At 54.0% G+C, this 19,090-nt stretch overlaps 1 protein-coding gene across 1 annotated transcript; it reads right to left on the reverse strand.

Annotated features, from left to right (window-relative positions):
* Positions 1–15,485: 15,485 nt before the first annotated feature.
* USH1G (USH1 protein network component sans) lies at positions 15,486–19,067 on the reverse strand (the record flags this gene model as incomplete). Its single annotated transcript, XM_081028760.1, has 2 exons — positions 18,889–19,067; positions 15,486–16,710 (listed from the first exon to the last, which is right to left on the reverse strand). The coding sequence occupies exons 1-2, from the start codon at positions 19,050–19,052 to the stop codon at positions 15,486–15,488; spliced, it is 1,389 nt and encodes a 462-aa protein (XP_080884886.1). The 5' UTR covers positions 19,053–19,067.
* Between the last annotated feature and the right edge of the window lie 23 nt (positions 19,068–19,090).

Genomic DNA, 19,090 nt, shown 5'->3' on the forward strand with positions numbered 1-19,090 from the left:
ACTCATGCCAATGGGAGCAGGGTCCCCTCTGTGTCCAGTGTTTTAGCAGCGGTGACTCATGGAGAATTGGCTCTCCAGCCCAGTGATTTTTGGGGGTGAGAAGGGACAGCTATAGAGAAAACACATTCCGGGTGGGATTCCTCTGCAATTCCATTCACTCAGGAGTGCCCGGATCTGAACCCAGAACCAAGGCCAGGGCCACGGCAAACAAACTTGCTAGCCCTTCCCATCAGCACTGTTGGAGGCTGGCCCTGGTCCTCAGAACACAAGCCACTGCACTCTGCAACCTTCCTTCTCAGTTTCTGAAGGTCCTTTCTCCTGTTTTTGTTTATTTTTGTTTTGTTTTGTTTTACTTTCCCCCAGTTTCACATTGAAGTCCCTCTAAAAATGAGGTCTGGTATGGTGAGGGCAATAGCATTTTTAGGATCAGACCTTTGGAAAGGAAGAATGAGACCCACAGGAGGAGGGGAGAGAGAGATGGAGAAGGAGAAAACTGTGAGGGAGAGTCAGGGACACTAATGGCTTTGATTCCTTCTATCTTCCTTGGCGTTTTCCTTCGTGAATTGTTAAGAGTTTGTCCCTCCAATTCTTTATAAAAGGGTAAGATTTCTTTACCAGGTCAGTATTCTAAGGAGTTTACAATCTAATAGACCAATTCCCCCCCTCCACACACACACACATATCTGGCTCCTTGCAGTTACCATTGACTTTTATATACTTACTAGGTTATGTGTATTTCCCACAACTGGTAAAGATGGCGTCATCCCCGTTTAATACATGGAGGCCCAGAGATATGAACTGGTCTGTCCAATACCCACCCTACAGTTACTAAATGGCAGAACCAGAACTCAAATCCAGGACATCCCTTCCACACCCAATACCTTTTGTTTATATCTGAGATTCTTAAGACAGAGAGGGGGGAGATGCCCTTCCCCCTCCCTATTCCACCTTTAAGCCCCTCCTTCTCAGACATACTAGAATCTTCAGGGAGGGGCTATGTACAATTTTAAAAAGCATACTCACTACTAATATGCAATATTATAATATATTGCATAAGGGTGGAATCCCATTTCTTTTATTATATAAGCTCGGGAACTTCCTGGTACCAAGAAGCCCCTCTCCAAGGCCTTGGCTACCCCCTGAACATCTAAGTGGTGCTGTAAAGAGACAAATGCTGAGCTTGGAGAAACCAGGAATCCCCAAGGGTTAGGGTTGGCTGGCAGCCTCCCTGGAAAGAGGCAGACTTAATTACTACAAACTTAAACCAGGGGGAGAAGGAAGGGAACAAGAGATTCTGGGTCCTTGAGGTATGGGGCAGGAGTAGAGTTTGGGAGATGGCTAGGGAAGGCAGGAAAGAAAGGTTGGGACCAGGGGTGGAAGTGCCATGAATGATAGACTGAGAAGCTGGGCTTGCCCTTGCAGGCTCGGGAGCCACAGCAGGCTTTAGAGCAGAGAAGTGACTTGTATACTGTTGTGTTCAGAAAGGTTCGTCTGGCACAATGGAGTAGATGCTGGAGTGCAGGAGACCAGTTTGGAGACTGCTCTGGTACCCTAAAAATGAGAAGGTGCTGAGGAATAGATGGGAGGACGAGGAGGGGCTGTGGGATGGGAGATGGGGGACTAACAAAATAAGGAAGACTTGAATAGACAGTTCACCAGAGGAAATGTACACAGGGCCAATAAGCACGTGAAAAGATGCTCAACATCGTTGTTATTTAGGGAACTGCAAATTAAAACCCCAATGAGCTAGCCCTTCAGCCCTGCTAGAATGGCTAAAATTAAATAGCCAGGAAACATCGAGTATTGACGAGGAGATGTGAAGCAACTGAGCTCTCATTCATTGCTGGTGAGAGTGGAAAGTGTCACAATCACTTTGGGAAACAGTTTGGCAGTTTCCTGTACGGTTTTATATACACTTACCCTACAACCCAGCAAGACAGGTCCCAGGCAGACACCCAACAGGAATAAGACTGTGTCCACGTAAGGGCATGTACCTGAGTGATCACAGCAGCATTATTCACTGTAGGCAAAGTGGAAAGCACCTAAGTGTCCAACGCAAGAATAGAAAAACAAACTACGATACAATCATACAACATATACGAGTATAATAAAAGGAGCAGCTGGCACAGACAGCCATGTCGATGAACTAATAGCTGCCATCTCCCAGACTGCATGCTCAGGGAAAGAGGCCAGACACACACAACATTACTTACTGCCTGATTCCATTTACAGGAAGTTCAAGAACAGGCGAAACTAATACACAGCGATATGTATCAAACCAGTAGTTGCCTGGGGAGAGCTGGGTGGGGGACATTAATTGCAAAGGCACGTGAGAAAACTGGGAGGACGCAAATGTTCCATATTTTGATTGTGCTGATGTACACGTTTGTCAAAAGCCATTGATCTGTATACTCAAAATGGGTGTGCTTTGTTGTAGTTAGTTGTACCTCGATAAAGCTGATTAAAGCAAAAACAAAAGGGCAAGGCAGACTTTCTTTGAAAATGGAATAAGCTTTATTAAAGCTGAACACGTGCCTGCCCAAGGTGTTTTCTCAACAGAAATGCAAAAAAAAAAAGAAGTACATAGCAATACTCAAAACAGGCAAAAACTGGGACAACTCAAATGTCCCCCCACAGTAGAACAGATAAATAAAATGTGTTCTATGCATGTCGTGAAGTACTATACAGCCCAGATCTAATGTTCAACAAAATAAACCAGATACACAAGGCACGGACTGTATTTGATTCCATTCAGATACAGTTCAACAACAGGCTTAGGATGGCTGTTACTCCCATCAGCGGTGACCAGAAGAGCTGTGAAAGGGTTTCTGAGGGCTGGGAAATGATTTGTTTCTTGATCGGGGTGCTAGTTACCCTTGCGTGTGTTCTGTTTGCAAAAATGTATCCTGCTACACTGTTAGGAATTGTGCATTTTCTATATGTGTATTTTAATGAAAACATTTATTTTTTAAAAATTGGTAATAGTTTTTCTTTTGTGTTTTTTTTTTACAGGTATAAATCAGAAGGTAGACATCACCTATCTACCCAGCACAATGAAGTGTGGGAAAACAGCCTTGGGCTGGCAGCTGGGTTCCCTTGGCCAGGGGCGTTGGCAGCAGAGTGTAAGGGGTGGCAGAGAGCCTGATTTACCAAACTCTTCCCCATTCCTCTCTGTCGGGCCATCCTGACCTCCATCCATCTCCTGGTCCTCCCCTTCCTTACTCACAAAGGTGAGAATGCAGCCTGGGATACAAGGCTCTGGGTGGCTGGCCAGGCAAACCTGTACCCATCAAGACTCTGCTTGGCTGCTCATAACAGTCTTGAGCAGCAGGTGTGGGCAGGCTCCTTGACCTCTACTGCAGTAGGTCACTGGCCTGCTGTAAGGCAGAGGCAGCCAGAGCTGACAGCTGTCTACTCCTCACAGCACCCCCAGCCTAGACCCACCTCTGCCCCCACTCAACCCCTCACCTGTCTGCCAAGATTCAGCTTTTGTGAAGAGCACAGCATTGGTGTCCAGCATGCGTACTCACTCTGTGACCTAATTTGAGTTACTCAACCTCTCTGAGCCTTAGTATCTTCATATACACTAAACCAACAAACAGAGATTTAAAGGGGTGGGATAAATATCAATGGACGTTTTCATATTTTCTTCCTGTACCCCAATAGATTGTTGTGCACACCCCCACTGTGGAGACCACTGGACCACAGCCTAAGGTCTAAATGGCTCATCTTGGCTTTTGAGGGTCTCTGAGTTCTAGCTACGTCTACTCTCCAGCTGGGGTAAGACAGGTTGCTCACTGACCTCTGCCCCCTGGACAGGTGTTGCCCGTTCTCACCTCTCTGTCTTCATTCCCAGGATAATTGCTTCTACTCCCGCCCTCATCCAAACCCCACCTATCCTCCGGGGCTCTAGTGACTTCAGCCACCCCTACAAAGCATTTCCAATGTTCTCACGCAGTTCATTCGTTCAGTCAATTTTGTTGAGCACCTACTGTGTGCCAGGTGCTCCAGCTCTGTGTTTTCCCTCCTCTGACTTCATCTACCAGCTTGCAGTAGACATCAGTTGCCATGACCTGCCCAGCAATGATCCCTCTTGCATACTGCCATCTAGCCCTAGGATCCAGTCTGCTCCCTGTGTCTGTGCCATCTGCCTGTATCAGTCAGGATACATAACACTAGCTGTTGTAACAAACAACCCCAAATGTCTCAGTGGCTAAACACAATACAGGTTTAGTTCTTGCTCACGTCAAAGTCTGATATGGGTCATGTGCCCCTCCTCCAAGTGGTGACTTGGGGATTCAGGTTCCTTTCATCTTTTAATGCCTCCATTTCCAACACAGGCCACCACGATTGCCATGGGAGTGGGAGAGAAATGAAAAGGTAGCTATAGCTCCGGGTCTGGAAGTGTTGCATGTCACTTCCATCCGCCAGAACCCAGGCATCTAACCCCAACCAAACCACCGGCAGTCATGGAATAATAGCCTTCCTGTGTGCCCAGGGAAGAGGACATAGTATGAGTGACCGTATAGCAGCCATCTCTGCCCCAAAGCCAGCTGCATTGTGAGCTTTCTGAGGGCAGCGAGCCTGCACACACCTTCCTCATGTTTCCCAGAACCTCTTCCATAACTTCCAACCTGCCTGCCACCCAGCACAAACTCACACACCCAGCACAGTGCCTTGTACCCAGTCAGTGCTCAATATTTACCAGCTGGTGGACAGACTGTTGTGAGTCAAAACATGCTGCCTGAGGGAGAAGGGGATGGGGCTTGGTAGAGAGACAGGTCCTTCCTGTTCTTTAGACAACGAAGCTTCCCTCGGGCCTCACTCAGCACTCAGTAAACATTTACTGAATAGATGGATTCATGGAAACATTAGGAAAACAGGCTCAAGAGAATGGAAGGAAGAGATAAAAGGTTTTAAAAAAAATTGGACAGTGGAGAAGATTCTGGCCCTGAGACAGGTGAGCCTTCCTCCCAGGCCCCATTGCACTGGGTGCCCATGGACCTACTCAGGCAACAATGGCGTGGAGTGTGGGGTGTTAGATGATGCTGGGTTTGGCCTTTCTGGGACCTCCGGAGCTTCCCACCCTGGGGCAGCGATGAGTCCTCCCTTCTGCGATTCAGATCTTTATTTGCTGGGGTTCTGGGGTTAATTACTGTTGTGGTTGGGCTGCGATGGGAGGGAGCCCTGCCCTGGCTCCAAGCCATGGGGGGGGTGGGGGGACCCTGAGAGTCAGGGATGGGTTTAGAGACCAGGAAGTCTGGGACTGGGAGACTGGGGGTCACAGGATGGATTAGAAAGGCACTTCCTCCTGCAGTGTTATCATTTCTGTGCTCTGAGCCTAAGTGGCTGGGTCTTTGACCCGTTCTAGTCCTCCACCCATTCATACCATCCCCCAAATCATCAAAGCCCCGTGAGGCCTGGTTCCATGAGGCAAGTGGCATTATTCACAGGGGTGGGGCTGAGTGAGCTGGGGAAGAAGTAGCCCGGCCTCTAGGTCAGATGTTGGTCAGCTGAGAGTGGGACTGGCACCCCAAACTCTCCTGGCTCTAGGAGGGTAGGGCCACATTGACGGGCGTCAGCATCACCTCCAAGGACCCTACCCTGGGCCTGCCCCAGCCGCCTGCAGCCTCCATCCTGCCTTCCCAGGCTGCCAGCCATTCTGCAGGGACGAAGCCAGGTTGGTGATGCCCCAGAGGGAGGTCAAGGAGTGAGAGGGGTATGGGAAAGGAGGCCAGCTGTGAGCTGGTGGAGATGCTATGAAGGCTATCAGCCTGTCCCCACCTTAGAGGGAAGGAAACTGAGGCCCAGGCTACCTCCCCTGGTTACATAGCAAGTTAAGTCCTTGAAAACCCAAGACTGGAGCTGTTAGTGACCTAGGCTCGCTACTGGTGAGGTTTTCCAAGGGTTACCTGGTCCTTCGCCCTGAGTCAGGTCAGCACCGCAATCCAGTGTGTGTGTGAGTGACGCTGGGGTATGGATTAGCCTGAAGGGTATGTGTTGGGCCTGGTGGGACCAGGGAGTGAAGGAAAGTGAGAGCTACAATTCTTGCACAATGTGGAGGCTGAGAAGTGTCTAGAGCGAGGGAGGCTCTAGACTCAGACACACTCAGATTCCCATCCTTGCTGTGTGACCTTAGGGAAGTCACTTGGCCTCTCTGAGCCTCAGTTTTCTGAGAAGGTGATTCAAAGTAGATGAGGGTGATATTACTTACTTTACCGGGTCTCTGAAGAGAGTAATAAAATAATTTCTGTACTATGGATATCAATGGACCACCAAGGGCAAGTGCTCATGGTAGATATAGTTTTTACTAATGCCATTACTTGTGTTATTATAACATTATTGTTATGTTGAATATTGATGTGATTTAAATCTAACATATATTGATATTGATAATGATAGTAAATAAATCGTTTCCATTTCTAGCGAGAAAAGGGCCTAAACATGCTCACTCTATTTCCCTCTCCTCCTTGCCCATGTTTTCCATGTGTGAGTGCGTGTGTGTGTGTGTGAGTGTGTGTGTGTGTGTAGAGGGCTGGGGTTCAGGGGCATGATGACTCCTCTCACTTCTGCTCTGAAGTACTGACCAGGGTATGCAGAAGGTGTGGTGAGCTTGGAAAGGGGAGTCTGGGAACAACCAGTTTGTCAGTTCTCTCTGCCACCAACTCAGGGATGCCCAGGCCTGGCTGATGCCCTCCCCACCCCAGATTCCTGAACACCAGCTCCCTGGGCTGAGCGCTTTATGTAAAGTTTATCTCCACAACTGGTCTACAATATGGGGTATAATTCTCCTCACTGACAGTCAGAAACACCAAGGCTGGGAAAGGCAAACTAGCCTTCTCAGCAAGTGGCAGAGCCTTATGTCCAACCTGGACACCCGAACCCAGGGAAGGGCCCAATCAGGCCACTCAGGACTCTAGCTACCCAGAAAGGTAAATTTGCCTCAGCACTCTCCCCTGCATTCTGGGCCACTGATCTCTCTCCCCCTATTACCGACCTCCTCCCCCAGGACTCTGAACCCCAACAAGCCAGCCACCCAGAGAGAGGTTGGAGGCAGCTTGGTGGGAACCCCTAGTTCAGGATGAGGGATAAGGTGAGGGGAGGTGGGGGGGGCCAGAGCTTCAAACCTCTGGTCTGAAAGAGCTGAAACCCTGAAAATGGATAATGGGTGGGAGGAGGCATCTAAAACTGGGCTCTAGACAGAGTCGTGGAGCCTCTGTGAGTGTGTGTGCACATGCTCACACACGTGTGCACACACCCCTCGTCAGGGAAACCTAGGGGTCTCAAAGCAACGATAAACGAGCAAAACCTCAGAGATACGCAAGCACACTCAGCTCACAGACCACAGCCTTCTGGGAAAGCTGTGCCCACTGTGCCACCCCATGCTTGTCAGGGTCCTTGCCCACATCACACGCACACATACCCAGGCATACGTGTGGGCCATCCAGAGCGGAGAGCAGTCAGTGGCACAGCTAGAGGCTGACTGGGAGGGAGGTAAACAGAAATGGAAGAAGAGAAGGAGGCGGCAAGTGTCACCTGTCCCCCAGCCCATCTCCCCAAGTCCTGCCAGCTGAGCCCCATTCTGACCCGTGGAACCCCTGAGCCATCCTCATGCCAGGTGAGAACCTGGGGAGGTGACTCAATGACTGGAAGGCAGTGGCTGCCATGGAAAGAGCTAGAGTTTCAGTTTTGAATCCCACAGCCCTGACCCTTCTGCACTCAGAGGCCTGGAAAATGACTTCCTCTGCCTGAGCCCTGGTTTCTTTATCTGTGAGGCAGGTCAGTGATACTGTTCTCATGGGTTTGCCGTGCCTGGTCGGTAGAAGGTGCTAGATACATGTTCTGGGGAGGCAGCTGGCCATGTGCAGCAGTGCATATGGACCAGACTAGATATCCTATCAGGTCCTTTGCTCTGCTGGACCTCAGTAGCCACATCTCTAAACTGGAGCTCGTAAATAATGCCTTCTTGCCCTCGCCCACCTCTTCAAATTGCGTGACTTGAAGACACAATGCTGTGAGGGGCATTTTGGTTCTGAGGGATAGAGAGAGCCCCCATGGGGCGGTGATGATGGGGGTCAGGGCCAGACTGAGCTCCACATCATCTTCTCCCAGAGAAACCGCGCTCCCCTGCTCACCAGGGCACCCACCGGCTACTGTTCAAGGTCCGGTGGGGCAACTTCCCAGGTACACGCATATCCAGAGTAGAGAGAGGGTCCCACAGCCCCCGGAACATTTGCCCACGAAGACCCACCAGGGCCCACGCAATAAAGACGCCCGAGTGAGTGAGGGTGGAAATAGGGCTCCATGGGATGTACAGCTTTGAGGCTTTCCAGGGCCCACCACACTGGCAGGCCCCAGGGCCTTTTCCTAAAGACTAGGCAATGGTGGCTTTGAATGGACTTGCCAAGTTTCCCCACCTTGGACTGCAAACCCCATCAGACGTATCATTCAGCAATAGAAACTCGGGGAGGGCTCGCTCACTCAGCCTTGTCAGAAAAAATGGGGCAAAGAGAGGCAGCCGGTCCAGAGCGGTTATGGAGTCAGGCAGATAAGGAGTCTGGCCTTGTCAGAGCTCTCACTGGCTGTGGGAGCCGGGCAAAGACTCAGGTTCCCCGGAGGTGCCTCGGAGGCTGCTGAGGTGCAAGGTGTGGACTGAGAGAAGAAGGGGTCCTTCAAGGAGAGGCTGGGCTCCAGGCTTGCAGCTCAACCTGGGCCAGGGCCAGGGATGGAGATGGGGAGAGGAACAGGGAGGCTGGACATGTGGGGAGACAGATTAAGAGAAAGACACTAAAGGAAAATTGTCCCTCTGCTCATAACACTTCTCATACCCAATGTGAAGGTTTTTCCCACATCAGTAACCAAGCCACCAGCTCTCTCAGCACCAACCGGGTATCCTATAACTCACTTCAGTTCTGACACGGACTACCCAGACAGACCTAGCATCAGCTCCACAGGGCTCAGGGCTCAGTCCCACATGACCCCCCTCACTTCAGACGCCAGTCACAAGTTCCGGGTCCCCAGGCTACCCACACTTCTGTCCGACTTGGCTACCAATGTGAGGGTTCCCACAGCCCACCACCTCAGGTTCTATAATTTGCTAGAACGGCTCACAGAGGTCAGAAAAGCACTTTACTCACATTTATCGGTCTATTATACAGCATATTATAAAAGATACGCATAAACAGCCAGATGAAGAGAAACATAGGATCCAGAAGGACCCAGAAGGACCCTAGAGCAGGACCTTCTGTCCCCAAGGAGTTGGGTGCACCACCCTCTCAGCACTTGAAAGCGTCCACAAACCCAGAAGCTCTCTGAATCCCGTATTCAGGGATTTTGTGGAGACTTCACACATATCTAGGCTTGATCAATTATTAAGTCAGTTTTCAGCCTTTTTCCCCTCCCCTAAAAGTGTCAAGCTTCTAATCAGGACTTGGTCTTTCTAGTGACAACTCCCAACCAGGAGCCCACCCAGACTTCCCTCATTAGAACAAAAAACACTCCTATCACCCAGGAAATTCTAAGGGATTTAGGAGCCCTGTGACAGAAACTGGGGTCAAAGACCAAATCTGAGAACAAAAGGTACTCCCAGTGTCCTTATCACTGAGGAATTCGCAAGGGTTTTAGGAGCCGGGAGCAGATATATATATTTCTTTTCATGGCACCAAGAGAGAGTGAGGCCTAAAGAGATGAGACAGTAGAAAGAAGGGAGTCCAAGAGGCAAGAAGACGGAGAGGGGGACAGCAGACTCTTCTGGTTGGGATGAAATCCTTCTGCAGGCCTGCTCCCCCATTCCCCATCAGGAGGCTCAAGACACAAAGCTTTTTACCCTCCCTGACAGCCCCCAGTATCCTGCCCAGGGGCCCCAGGCACCTGACCAGCCCTCTCTCAGCCCAGTCCCCCAAGGCTGCTGAGTGCTGAGCTGTGGGTCAGACCATGTGATTGGGCTGCTGAAGCTGCCAGCCTGCCCCCAACCCCACCTGCTAGGCACACCCAGGTCAAAGGGACCCAAGAACAAAGACAACCCCCACCAAAGGGCACAATCCAGGACTATGGTTAGGCATGCAGGTTTCACTCTCATGGACATTTGTCTTTGAGGACTGGTTCATCCTGTGACCTTGTGACCATGGGCCAAGTCATATCACTGCTCTGATCCTCTGTTTTCCCACCTGTAAAATGGGGATAATAATGATAATATAGTCCTTGTTTTATAGGGTTGTGGTTTTATTTTGAGGGTTAAATGTATATAAAGTGCTTAACATAAGCGCCTGACACCTTATAAGCTCTCAACAGTTGATAGTAAAAACTTGAAAGCTTACCTCTGAGGATAGGGGTGGCAGAAAGAACCCAGGTCAGGTAGCCTGAACTTTCCTTAACTTACTGGGACCTTAGAAAGGTCAGAAAACCTCTCTGCTACTCAATCTCTTCATCAATGAAAGATAAAACCCCTCGCCTGCCTGCCTCACAGGAGTAGGGGAAAGCTTTTGATAAACTAAAGTTCAGCTAGTGGCATAAGGGGGGCCCTGGCCCATGGATGCGTTACTCTCTCTCCAGAAAACATGCCCGGCTCCTTGGGCATCCTAGTAATATCTCTGGCTTTTCCCAGGGGGCCTCTCGCTGAATGGTGGCCCACCCCTGACTAGCTGACCATTCCTTAGCCACCGGCTGGGTTGTCAATGCCCCCTGCTGGTCAGATGAGGGTGCCTCCAGAGATAGTGGGGGGGGGCGGGGGCAAGGGCTCACACTTACATGAGGGTCAGAAAAGCAAGACCACTCCCTGGGACTGCCCAGGACTCCCCTGGGCAACTGGGACCACAAATGCAAGGAGGACCCCATGAATCTGTCTCAGGCCACCAATAAGCATGATCACTATTAACTGATGTGTACTAAATATTGAGCAGTGTGTTAAGTCCTTTGCATGCATTATCATTTCACCCTCCTAATGACCTACGGGATTAACACTGTTATTATAATAAATTATAATACCTATTTTACAGATGAGAAAACAGACTCAGAGGCTGGGTAGCTTATCCAAGACACACAGCTAAAAACGGGGTGGAGATCGTTTTGCTGCCCAGATCTGGCTGTGTCCTGAGTCCTGCCACCTCCCGTACCACCCAGGCTTATCTCAGAGGTGACACAGGCATGCTGGAAGGACAGGACTGATCTAACCTGGGGACAGGAGGCAGCTGTCACCATCAAAGACAGCAGGAGACCTGCTGCTACTTTGCCCACTTGGCTGCTCTGTGACCTCCGAACAGCCCCTTGCCCTCTGGCCTCAGTTACCTCCTTTGTAAAACGAGAAGATTGTGCCACATCCCCGGAGGCCCTTCCTGCCCGTGATTCATTCCACCACCCTCACCTCCATCATCTCAGTAATCCCACTTATGAGGCAACTTCACAGTAGTCTAAGGAAGGCTTCTTAACCTGAGGTCCCTGGACCTCTCCCGGCTCCGTGAGCTGCCTGGAATTAGGAGCAAAATTGTGTATGAGTGTGTGTGCGCCCAATGTGCATTTTTCCAGGGAAACTGTCCATATTATTACCAGATGGGCTAAGAACCATTGATTATTCTAACCTTTTAGAATTTCCCTAACCTCGATCTAAACTTTTAGAGAAATGAGTCTAGAAAGTTTAGACCCTGCCATGTAACATTCTTCCTTTTGCTGTGTTTCAAGTCCCTTCAGGCTTCCGGGAATTACACAGGCTCCTGCGCCCCAGGCTTCCACCCTCCAGCCACACAGACTCCTGGAGACCCCCGGCCCCACTGCCTGCGGTTAGTTTCTGTCTGCACGCCGAAGCTCTGATCCACTCTCCGTCTTGGCTCTGGAGTCCTCATCCACATGTCCTTCCCTGGACCGCCGGCGCCAGGACTGGCGGGTCTTTTGTGAGGTAGGTGCAGTAACCAGGATGGCCAGTAGGGGCCGGCCCGTGGAGCGTGGGGCAGGAGAATTTTGCATATCTTGTTGGCCCTCTTGGCAGCCTGCGGGTGAGGAAAGGAGGCCTGTGTTCTGGGTCTGAACCTTCCCCTCGGTAGGCCTCAGGTTTTCCATTGGTAATGTGGAGGGAGGTGGCCTGGAACCCTAGGTGATTGCTAGGCAACATTTGGGCCCAGCCATCCTGTGGACCTTTCTGATTAACGCTGGAGGGAGGGGGTTATCTTGACCTCCCGTTGGCAGAAGCACTTGGCCCAGCATCTTTAGGGAATGGAACATAATAACTCTGGGGCCCTTTCCCAAATTTGACTGAGAAAACAGAGCCTATTGTTCTGCAGCTTAAGGGGAAGCTTTACCCCTGGGAGAAAGAGGGTTCTAAATAGGGCTGCCCCAAGAGCTAGCTGCCTGAGGTAGGGAAATGGAGACCCCAGTGGAAATGTCCCAGGAGTGGGTGGGGGCCTTGAGATCAGGGGTCATGAGATTGGGGTGATGGCTGGCAGCCTGCTGGGGTACAGCTTCTGCCCGTGTCTGGAGAAACCCAGGCAGACCCCGGAGGGAAGGGAGAGAAAGCATCATCCTGTCCTCAGTAGCTGCGGGCCCTGGAAACAGGGCTGGAGCCTGGACCATCCTCCGCCATCAGCTGCTGGGGGCTGTCCTGCCCCAATTCTTCTGAACCTTCCCTCTCCCTCAGCTCCAAATTCTGGGCCCAAAGAGAGCAGGTAAAGGTCCAGGGATGAGGGGAGGCCCTGCAGAGATGCCCAGGATGGTGGGGGGAGGGCCCAACCATCCATCCCAGAACCCCCTCCACGGAATAGCACCGAATTCTAAAGGCACCAAAAGTCCCTCTCCCTCTCCCACCCCCACCCCCTTGCTCTCTTCACCCCACCCCTCTCCTACCCCCTACGATTAAAGAACAAGACACAGCATGACAATGATGCAGAACGTACTCTACAAAAGTTATAATGAGCCTGCAGAAGGGGTGCTCTGTACAGTGGAGGGAGTCACTGAGCCCCGCCCAGCCCAGCACTGGGAGAACCTGGAGGGCTGAGGCAGTACACAGCCAGGAAGAGGAGAGAAGGGGCAGCACCTGGGGCTCCGAGTAGGCACTTGGGGGGTGGCCCCAGGCTCAGGCCCAGAGAACGGGGAGAAACACAGGGGTGGGCTGATGGTGGCAGTGGCGGGCAGCCAAGCCCTCTGTGTGGGACCAGGGACCACAGATCACCTCCATCACACCCCCCAGCTCTGGGCATGTGTGGACAGGGCCCACACACAGGCACAGACACACCAAAGGGAGGCTGTGGCCTTCTTTGGAGGTTTTCTTTCCCCTGCCCCAGCCAAGGGGGCCCAGGAAGGAGGTGGGGGGGCTGTGGCAGTGCTCCCAGCAGGAACTGCTTCCCAAGCTGAAGGTCAGGGATGGGGGTCCATTGTTGACAGAGGAGGAAGGACACATCTGCGTGGGGGTGTGAATGTGCACACACGTGTGTGCACTCCTGAGGGACTCTCCCACATCTGTGACCTCAGTCCAACTGAAGAGCTCTGAGGACACAATATCTGAGGACACATGTCTGAGGACACATATGGGGGCCGGCCTTTCTCCTGGTTTCACCACCATCCCAGAGCAGGGGCACATACTGGGCTCTCGCTTACCCACTATTCATGAAGAACCAAGGAGCCACCCATCCGCTTCCAGACCTCAAGGGAAATCCACCAACCAACCCCCAACACAGAGCCCCGGGGACCTGGGGACAATTAGCCGCTTAGATGATCCACATCCTCAGCTGCTCTTGTGTCCACATCACAGGACTTGCCCGGCCGAGGCCTGAGGCCCTGCCACACCCAGTCTCCGACAGTCTCAGGCCTGGAGACAGAGGCAGAGGGTGGATGCCTTTCTCCAGCCCAGAGCACGCCTGCTGGGCCGAGGGACCACAACACTGCAGCCAGCTGCTCTAGCACCACGTGTCTATGACCCTGACCCTCTGGGTCCCGCCTCTGGCTGCACAACAAAGAGAGGGAGGGTGAAGGACAGGGTGGGGAGGGCGGAGTCAGGCTGGGCCCCAAGGTGAGCCGGCAATGGCACCAGTCACCCCCAATACTCCAGCCTGGCACTCCAACTCCCCAGCATGGCCAGTGGGAGGAGAAAGGGGCTGGCCGTGCTAAAGGCAGGGGTGGGGACTAAAGTCAGGGCATTTGGCTGAAGAGTCTAGCTGGGACCTCCTCTCTGGGGTATATGGTGGGGAGGGGAGGCAGCCCAAACTCTTCCCTTCACAAAAATGTAGGAAGTGAGTAAGTCTCCAGCCTGGGGAGAGAGGTGGGGCAGACGATAGCCCCTGGGACAGGCCATGCCCACCCCTGACATACACACACCCACCCAGCTCTAATGGGCACACCATCTAGTCCCCGGGGCCCCAGTGGCCCCTGCCTTTCCTCTAGTCTCTGACAAATCCACATGTCCTTTAGGGCCACTCGGATGGGGGTGGTTCCAGGGCTCCAGGACCCTTCTGGGTGCCTCCAGGCCATACCCTCTGCTGCAGAGTGTGGAAAGGCTTTCAAGGGAGATGACCCACATGGTCCTGGCCCCTAGGGAGGGCCCTGGGGGCTACAGGTCTGGCGACTGTGAGGACCTCCAGACCCCACCATGGGTTGTGGCAACTTGCAATTCATTTTGGTCTGGGGAGAGAAGCCCCTTGTTATCTGTAGAGAAAGAGACAGAAACAGACCTCAGATGAGGGCCTTCAAAACATCATTTTAAACCAAGACCAGCCATTTTGACAACTTACCCTCTCCAGATAGGCTAACGATCAGGGAAAGGAACGCTAACCTAGGGGTTCCCTTACTATTCCCCAAACTCTAAACCGGACTGCTTCCCCACCCCTGCCCAGACACGTAGGGTAAAGGCCACAGATACCAAAGGGCTCTGGGACGCCATGAGGGACGGGCGGGGCAGAGATGGGCCACAGCATGGCCAGTGTGGGAGCAGCCTTGAGCTCCCCATGATAGCTTTTTGAACGTGATAACTGCCCTCCCACGGGAGTCACCTAGTCCTTAGGCTTTAGAGCCACACACAGACCAGGGCTCAAGTCCAGCTCTGCACAGAGCAGCAGCAGAGCCTTGGGGTGAGCTACTCGAACCCTCTGAGCCTCCACTTGCTCCCCTGGAAAATGGAGACGACATAACCCCTGTGCTTGGGAGTTAGGGAGGATTGAATGAGAGGATACACGCAAGGGCATCTCCAGTACCCCGGAGATGGGAGGGTTCAAAACATCTCAGCTGTGATTATTATGACTACTACTCATCACAGACTAAGACACCCCTTTTCCCACATTTTGATATCTCCAAAATCGAGGTGCGTTTTATATTCACCGTATAAGCAAACCTCGTGTCATTATCAAACAGGCAGCTTCTTTTTCTAAACTGGGGATATAGAAGGTAAGTAGGGCCTCTTGTAATGGATGGCGATTTAGACTTTATGAAATACGGTACTATCCCCCCTTCTTGAAAAGGCAGGTCCCCCACCTTCCAACGCCTATCTTCCCACCCCTCCAGGGCCAGGGCACTCACAGCTCTGTGTCCTCCAGGGCGGTGGGGCGCTCCAGCGCCTGCCTCCGCCTCCGCAAGGCGCCCATGAGCTTCTTTCGGGACCCCAAGGGTACGCTGATGCTGCGGAGGTCCAGGTCCGAGCACAACATCAGGGCCTCCAGGTCGATCTTCTCCTGCCTCAGGAGGGAGGTGAAGTCCTCCATATGCAGCGAGGCCAGGAAAGTCTCCAGCGGGCTTGTCTCGGGCTCCAGGTCCTCATCCAGGCCCAAGTCCAGCTCGTCCCAGGGCAGCTCCTCCCCACAGCTGCGGTCCTGCAGGCTGTTGGCACTGCCCAGGCTGTCGTCGTCCAGGCTGGGGGAGCTGTGCAGCCGACCCCGCGGTGTGCCCCCGCCGTCGAGCACCACATCCTCGCGGCCCAACCCATGCAGCCCGCTGCTCAGGTAGTTCCTGCGGAATACCATGGTGCCCAGGCCGGGGCGGGTAAACAGGGAGTCGTGGCCTGAGTCGGTGCTCACCTCTGAGTGGGCAGGTTCGACCGCCAGTGTGGCACGGGAGACGCTGTCCTCGTCGGAGAGGAACATGTCCCGGAGCGGGGAGCGGCCCCACTCCTTGGGGTTGGCATAGTTGCCCTGGCGCACGAACATCACATCGCTGCCCAGCTGCAGGCCGGAGAGAGAGCGCACGCTCTTGCGGCCGTCCTCGGAGACCTTGAAGGTGCCCTCGCCACCCTGCTTGCGCCGCTCCAGTTTCCGCTGGATCTTGGTCTTGACCCTGTTGGTGCCGTGCAGCGTGGCCTGCGAGTAGGGCAGGTGGCTCCCCAGTGCCAGGTGCTGCAGCCGGCGGCTCAGGGTGCTGGACGTGGTGAGGCTGGAGAAGCTGAGCGTGTCCGAGCGCTCCGCCAGCTCGCGCCGGTAGCGCCGCTCCATGCGCTCGTGGTGCTTGCGCTGCAGCTTTGCGCACTCGCGGATGCGCCGCTCCGCCTCGCGGAAGGCTTTGTCCTTCAGCTTGCCCACCAGCTTGGGGTTCAGGCTGCTCTGCTTGGCCGCGATGGAGTCCAGGTAGCGCACACACTCCATGTGGCCCTTCATGGCGGCCATGTCCAGTGGGGTGTGGTAGTCGTTGTCCAGGCACCAGATGTTGGCCCCGAAAGACACCAGGAAGGAGAGGCAGTGCAGGTGGCCATTGGAAGCTGCCAGGTGCAGGGGCGTGTTGCCCCAGATGTCACACTTGTCTGGGTCACCCCTGCAGGGAGGACACGTGGAGACGGGTGGTGAGCCATCTCCAGCTCCAGAAGGCAGTGGGCAGTGGCTGCTGGTGTGAGGAGCTCCCAACCTGGTTCATCCTCCCCACAGAGGCCCTGAGACCTCTCCTCTGACTCCAGGAGACACTCGGCCCTGAGCCTCTAGACTGACATAGAGTGAGCCCAGGAGAAAAATGGCCCCAGGCACTCAGAGGGTGGGGTGAAAGAGAAGGCGGGGCCAAGGCGGGACCTTCCCCAAGAGAACTGAGGGCTGGGAATCTCAGGGGATAAATATTTGATGCCCAGAGAGAAAGGAGTGAATTATTCATGGAGCCCAGTGGGGAGCTGGCCCAGAGAGGTGGTGGGCCAGGGCCAGAGTCTGGGTCTCTAGGCAGGCGTGGAAGTGGTGGAGATGAGCGTGGCTGCGTGTGTAGGAGTGATCATAAAAGAGGGCAAGAGGGTGGTGTGTGCTGGGCCTCAGCCCTGGGTGAGTAAGCGAGAGCGCATGCCTGCGTGACGGCAGGCATGGCCATGTCTGTAGGGAGCGGGGCCAGCCCTGGCAAGCCTGCGTGTGAGAGCAGGTGTCGGGTCTTGGCCTGAGCCTGGAGGGGAGTGTGGGGGCAGCCAGGACTACAGAAGAGGAGGAGGGAAGTCTGCAACCTGGGCCCAGCAGCCCTCCCCTCCCTGGGCTGCCCCATCTTTGGGAGCCAAGTGAGGTAGGCTGGCTTGGACCTGTGCAGGGGACCCACCCAGCCCCCTCCCAACACCCTCCACAACAGACTGTGCTTCACTTGGGCGAGCTCCTGCTGGCTTCTCCAAATTCTACCCTCCCTCAGGGCCTAGCTCAGCTCCTCAGCCCTGAGTTAATGAGGCCACAAGGCCACCTCACACGGCTGGAGAAAGAATCACCCCTTTATCATTACAGCTCCCTGAGCAATCCCCTCCTCACTTCCTCTACTTGCCACCAAGTCCCGCAGGACAATGTGGGGAGGTGCTGCTTGCTATCTGGTCTATACCCCATCGAACACCAACCCTTGCCCTCTGTGGGAGTTGGGGAGGTTTGGAGCACAAAGGGGGCACCCTCTTCCCCTCCTCCCATGAGTCTCAGAGAGTAGGAGCAGATGTCACACTGTCTCAGAGAGGAGGGCAGATTACTCCTTACTCCTGGAGTAAGGAGAGGCCAGTCTTGGCCTCTTGGAACATGGCTTAGCTGCATGGTCTTAGGGGCTGCTGCCCAGTCCCAGGAACAGCCACCCAGGGAGTGCAATGGGGGGGGGGGTGTCCCCCATCCACCACATGCTCAGGCCACAGGCCAGCACCTGGCATCAGGGCCAGCTGGGCCCCTGCCTCTCCACCACGATCTCCCAGGGCCTGAGATGCACATATTGACCCTCCTGGGGCATCTCTTTCACTCCTTTTCTCTGTCCAGGCCGCCCTGGTGCCCAGTTCAATCTGACTTTGTAAAACTGCTGGGGGCAGGGAAGTTGTCCACAGTGTCATTCAGCCCCAGAAAGCCCCCTTCAGTGACCCTGAACGCTGCATTCCTCAACTGCTACCTCCAAAACCCTTCCCTGGGCCTAACACCTGGACTCTGCCAACCCCTGCCCCCAGACTGAGGGAGAGTGAGGGAGACTGTGGTGGGGGAGGGGCACAGATGGAGTCATGGGTGGCTGAACCAAGTGACATTTGGTGCTGTGGACAGTATCCATAAATCCCAGCAATGAGCAGGAAGAGAGCATGTGAGTTCCAGCATGGGGGAGGAGGCGCTGCTGGGACAGCCCTTTGGATCCCAGGCTGGAGGTGGGTAGTGAGGAGCCGCTCCTTTCCTGAACCCTTCCTGACTCCGCTGAGACTTCAGCACCTTCTCTCTGGTTCTCACGATGCTCTCACTCTTGCTTCCAGGCACCATCCACCCAGGAGATATCTCCCACCTTCCCCTCACACTGCAGTCCCTTTCAGTCATGAACCCCCAAATCCTAGTCCTCCCCTCCTAGCCCCATATCCAGGTCACAAATGTCACACACCTCAGCTTGTGGCCCCCTCCATCCCATGACCGCCAGGCCCCAAGGTCCCACCTTAGGGTCTGTCGCTAGAGAAGGGAGCAACTCAGAGGAGAGGGTGCCATGGAGTCTGGGGGAGGGTCTCAGGGGCCCCCTTCCTGTGCTGGGGTGGGTACTCACCCCCGGCTCACGATGATGCGCAGCGACTCCAAGTTGCCATGGTAGGCAGCCCAGAGGGTGGGGGTCATGCCATCCTCGTCGGGGGCGTTCAGCTCCTTCCGGGTGGCCTCCTTGAGGAGCTCCAGGTAGCCGTCCCGGGCCGCCCGGTGGTACTGGTCGTTCATGGCGCCCGACTTCGACGGGGCGGGCAGGGGGCGCGGGG

This window comes from Rhinolophus hipposideros (assembly GCF_964194185.1).
Source record: "Rhinolophus hipposideros genome assembly, chromosome: 20".
Lineage (NCBI taxonomy): Eukaryota > Metazoa > Chordata > Mammalia > Chiroptera > Rhinolophidae > Rhinolophus > Rhinolophus hipposideros.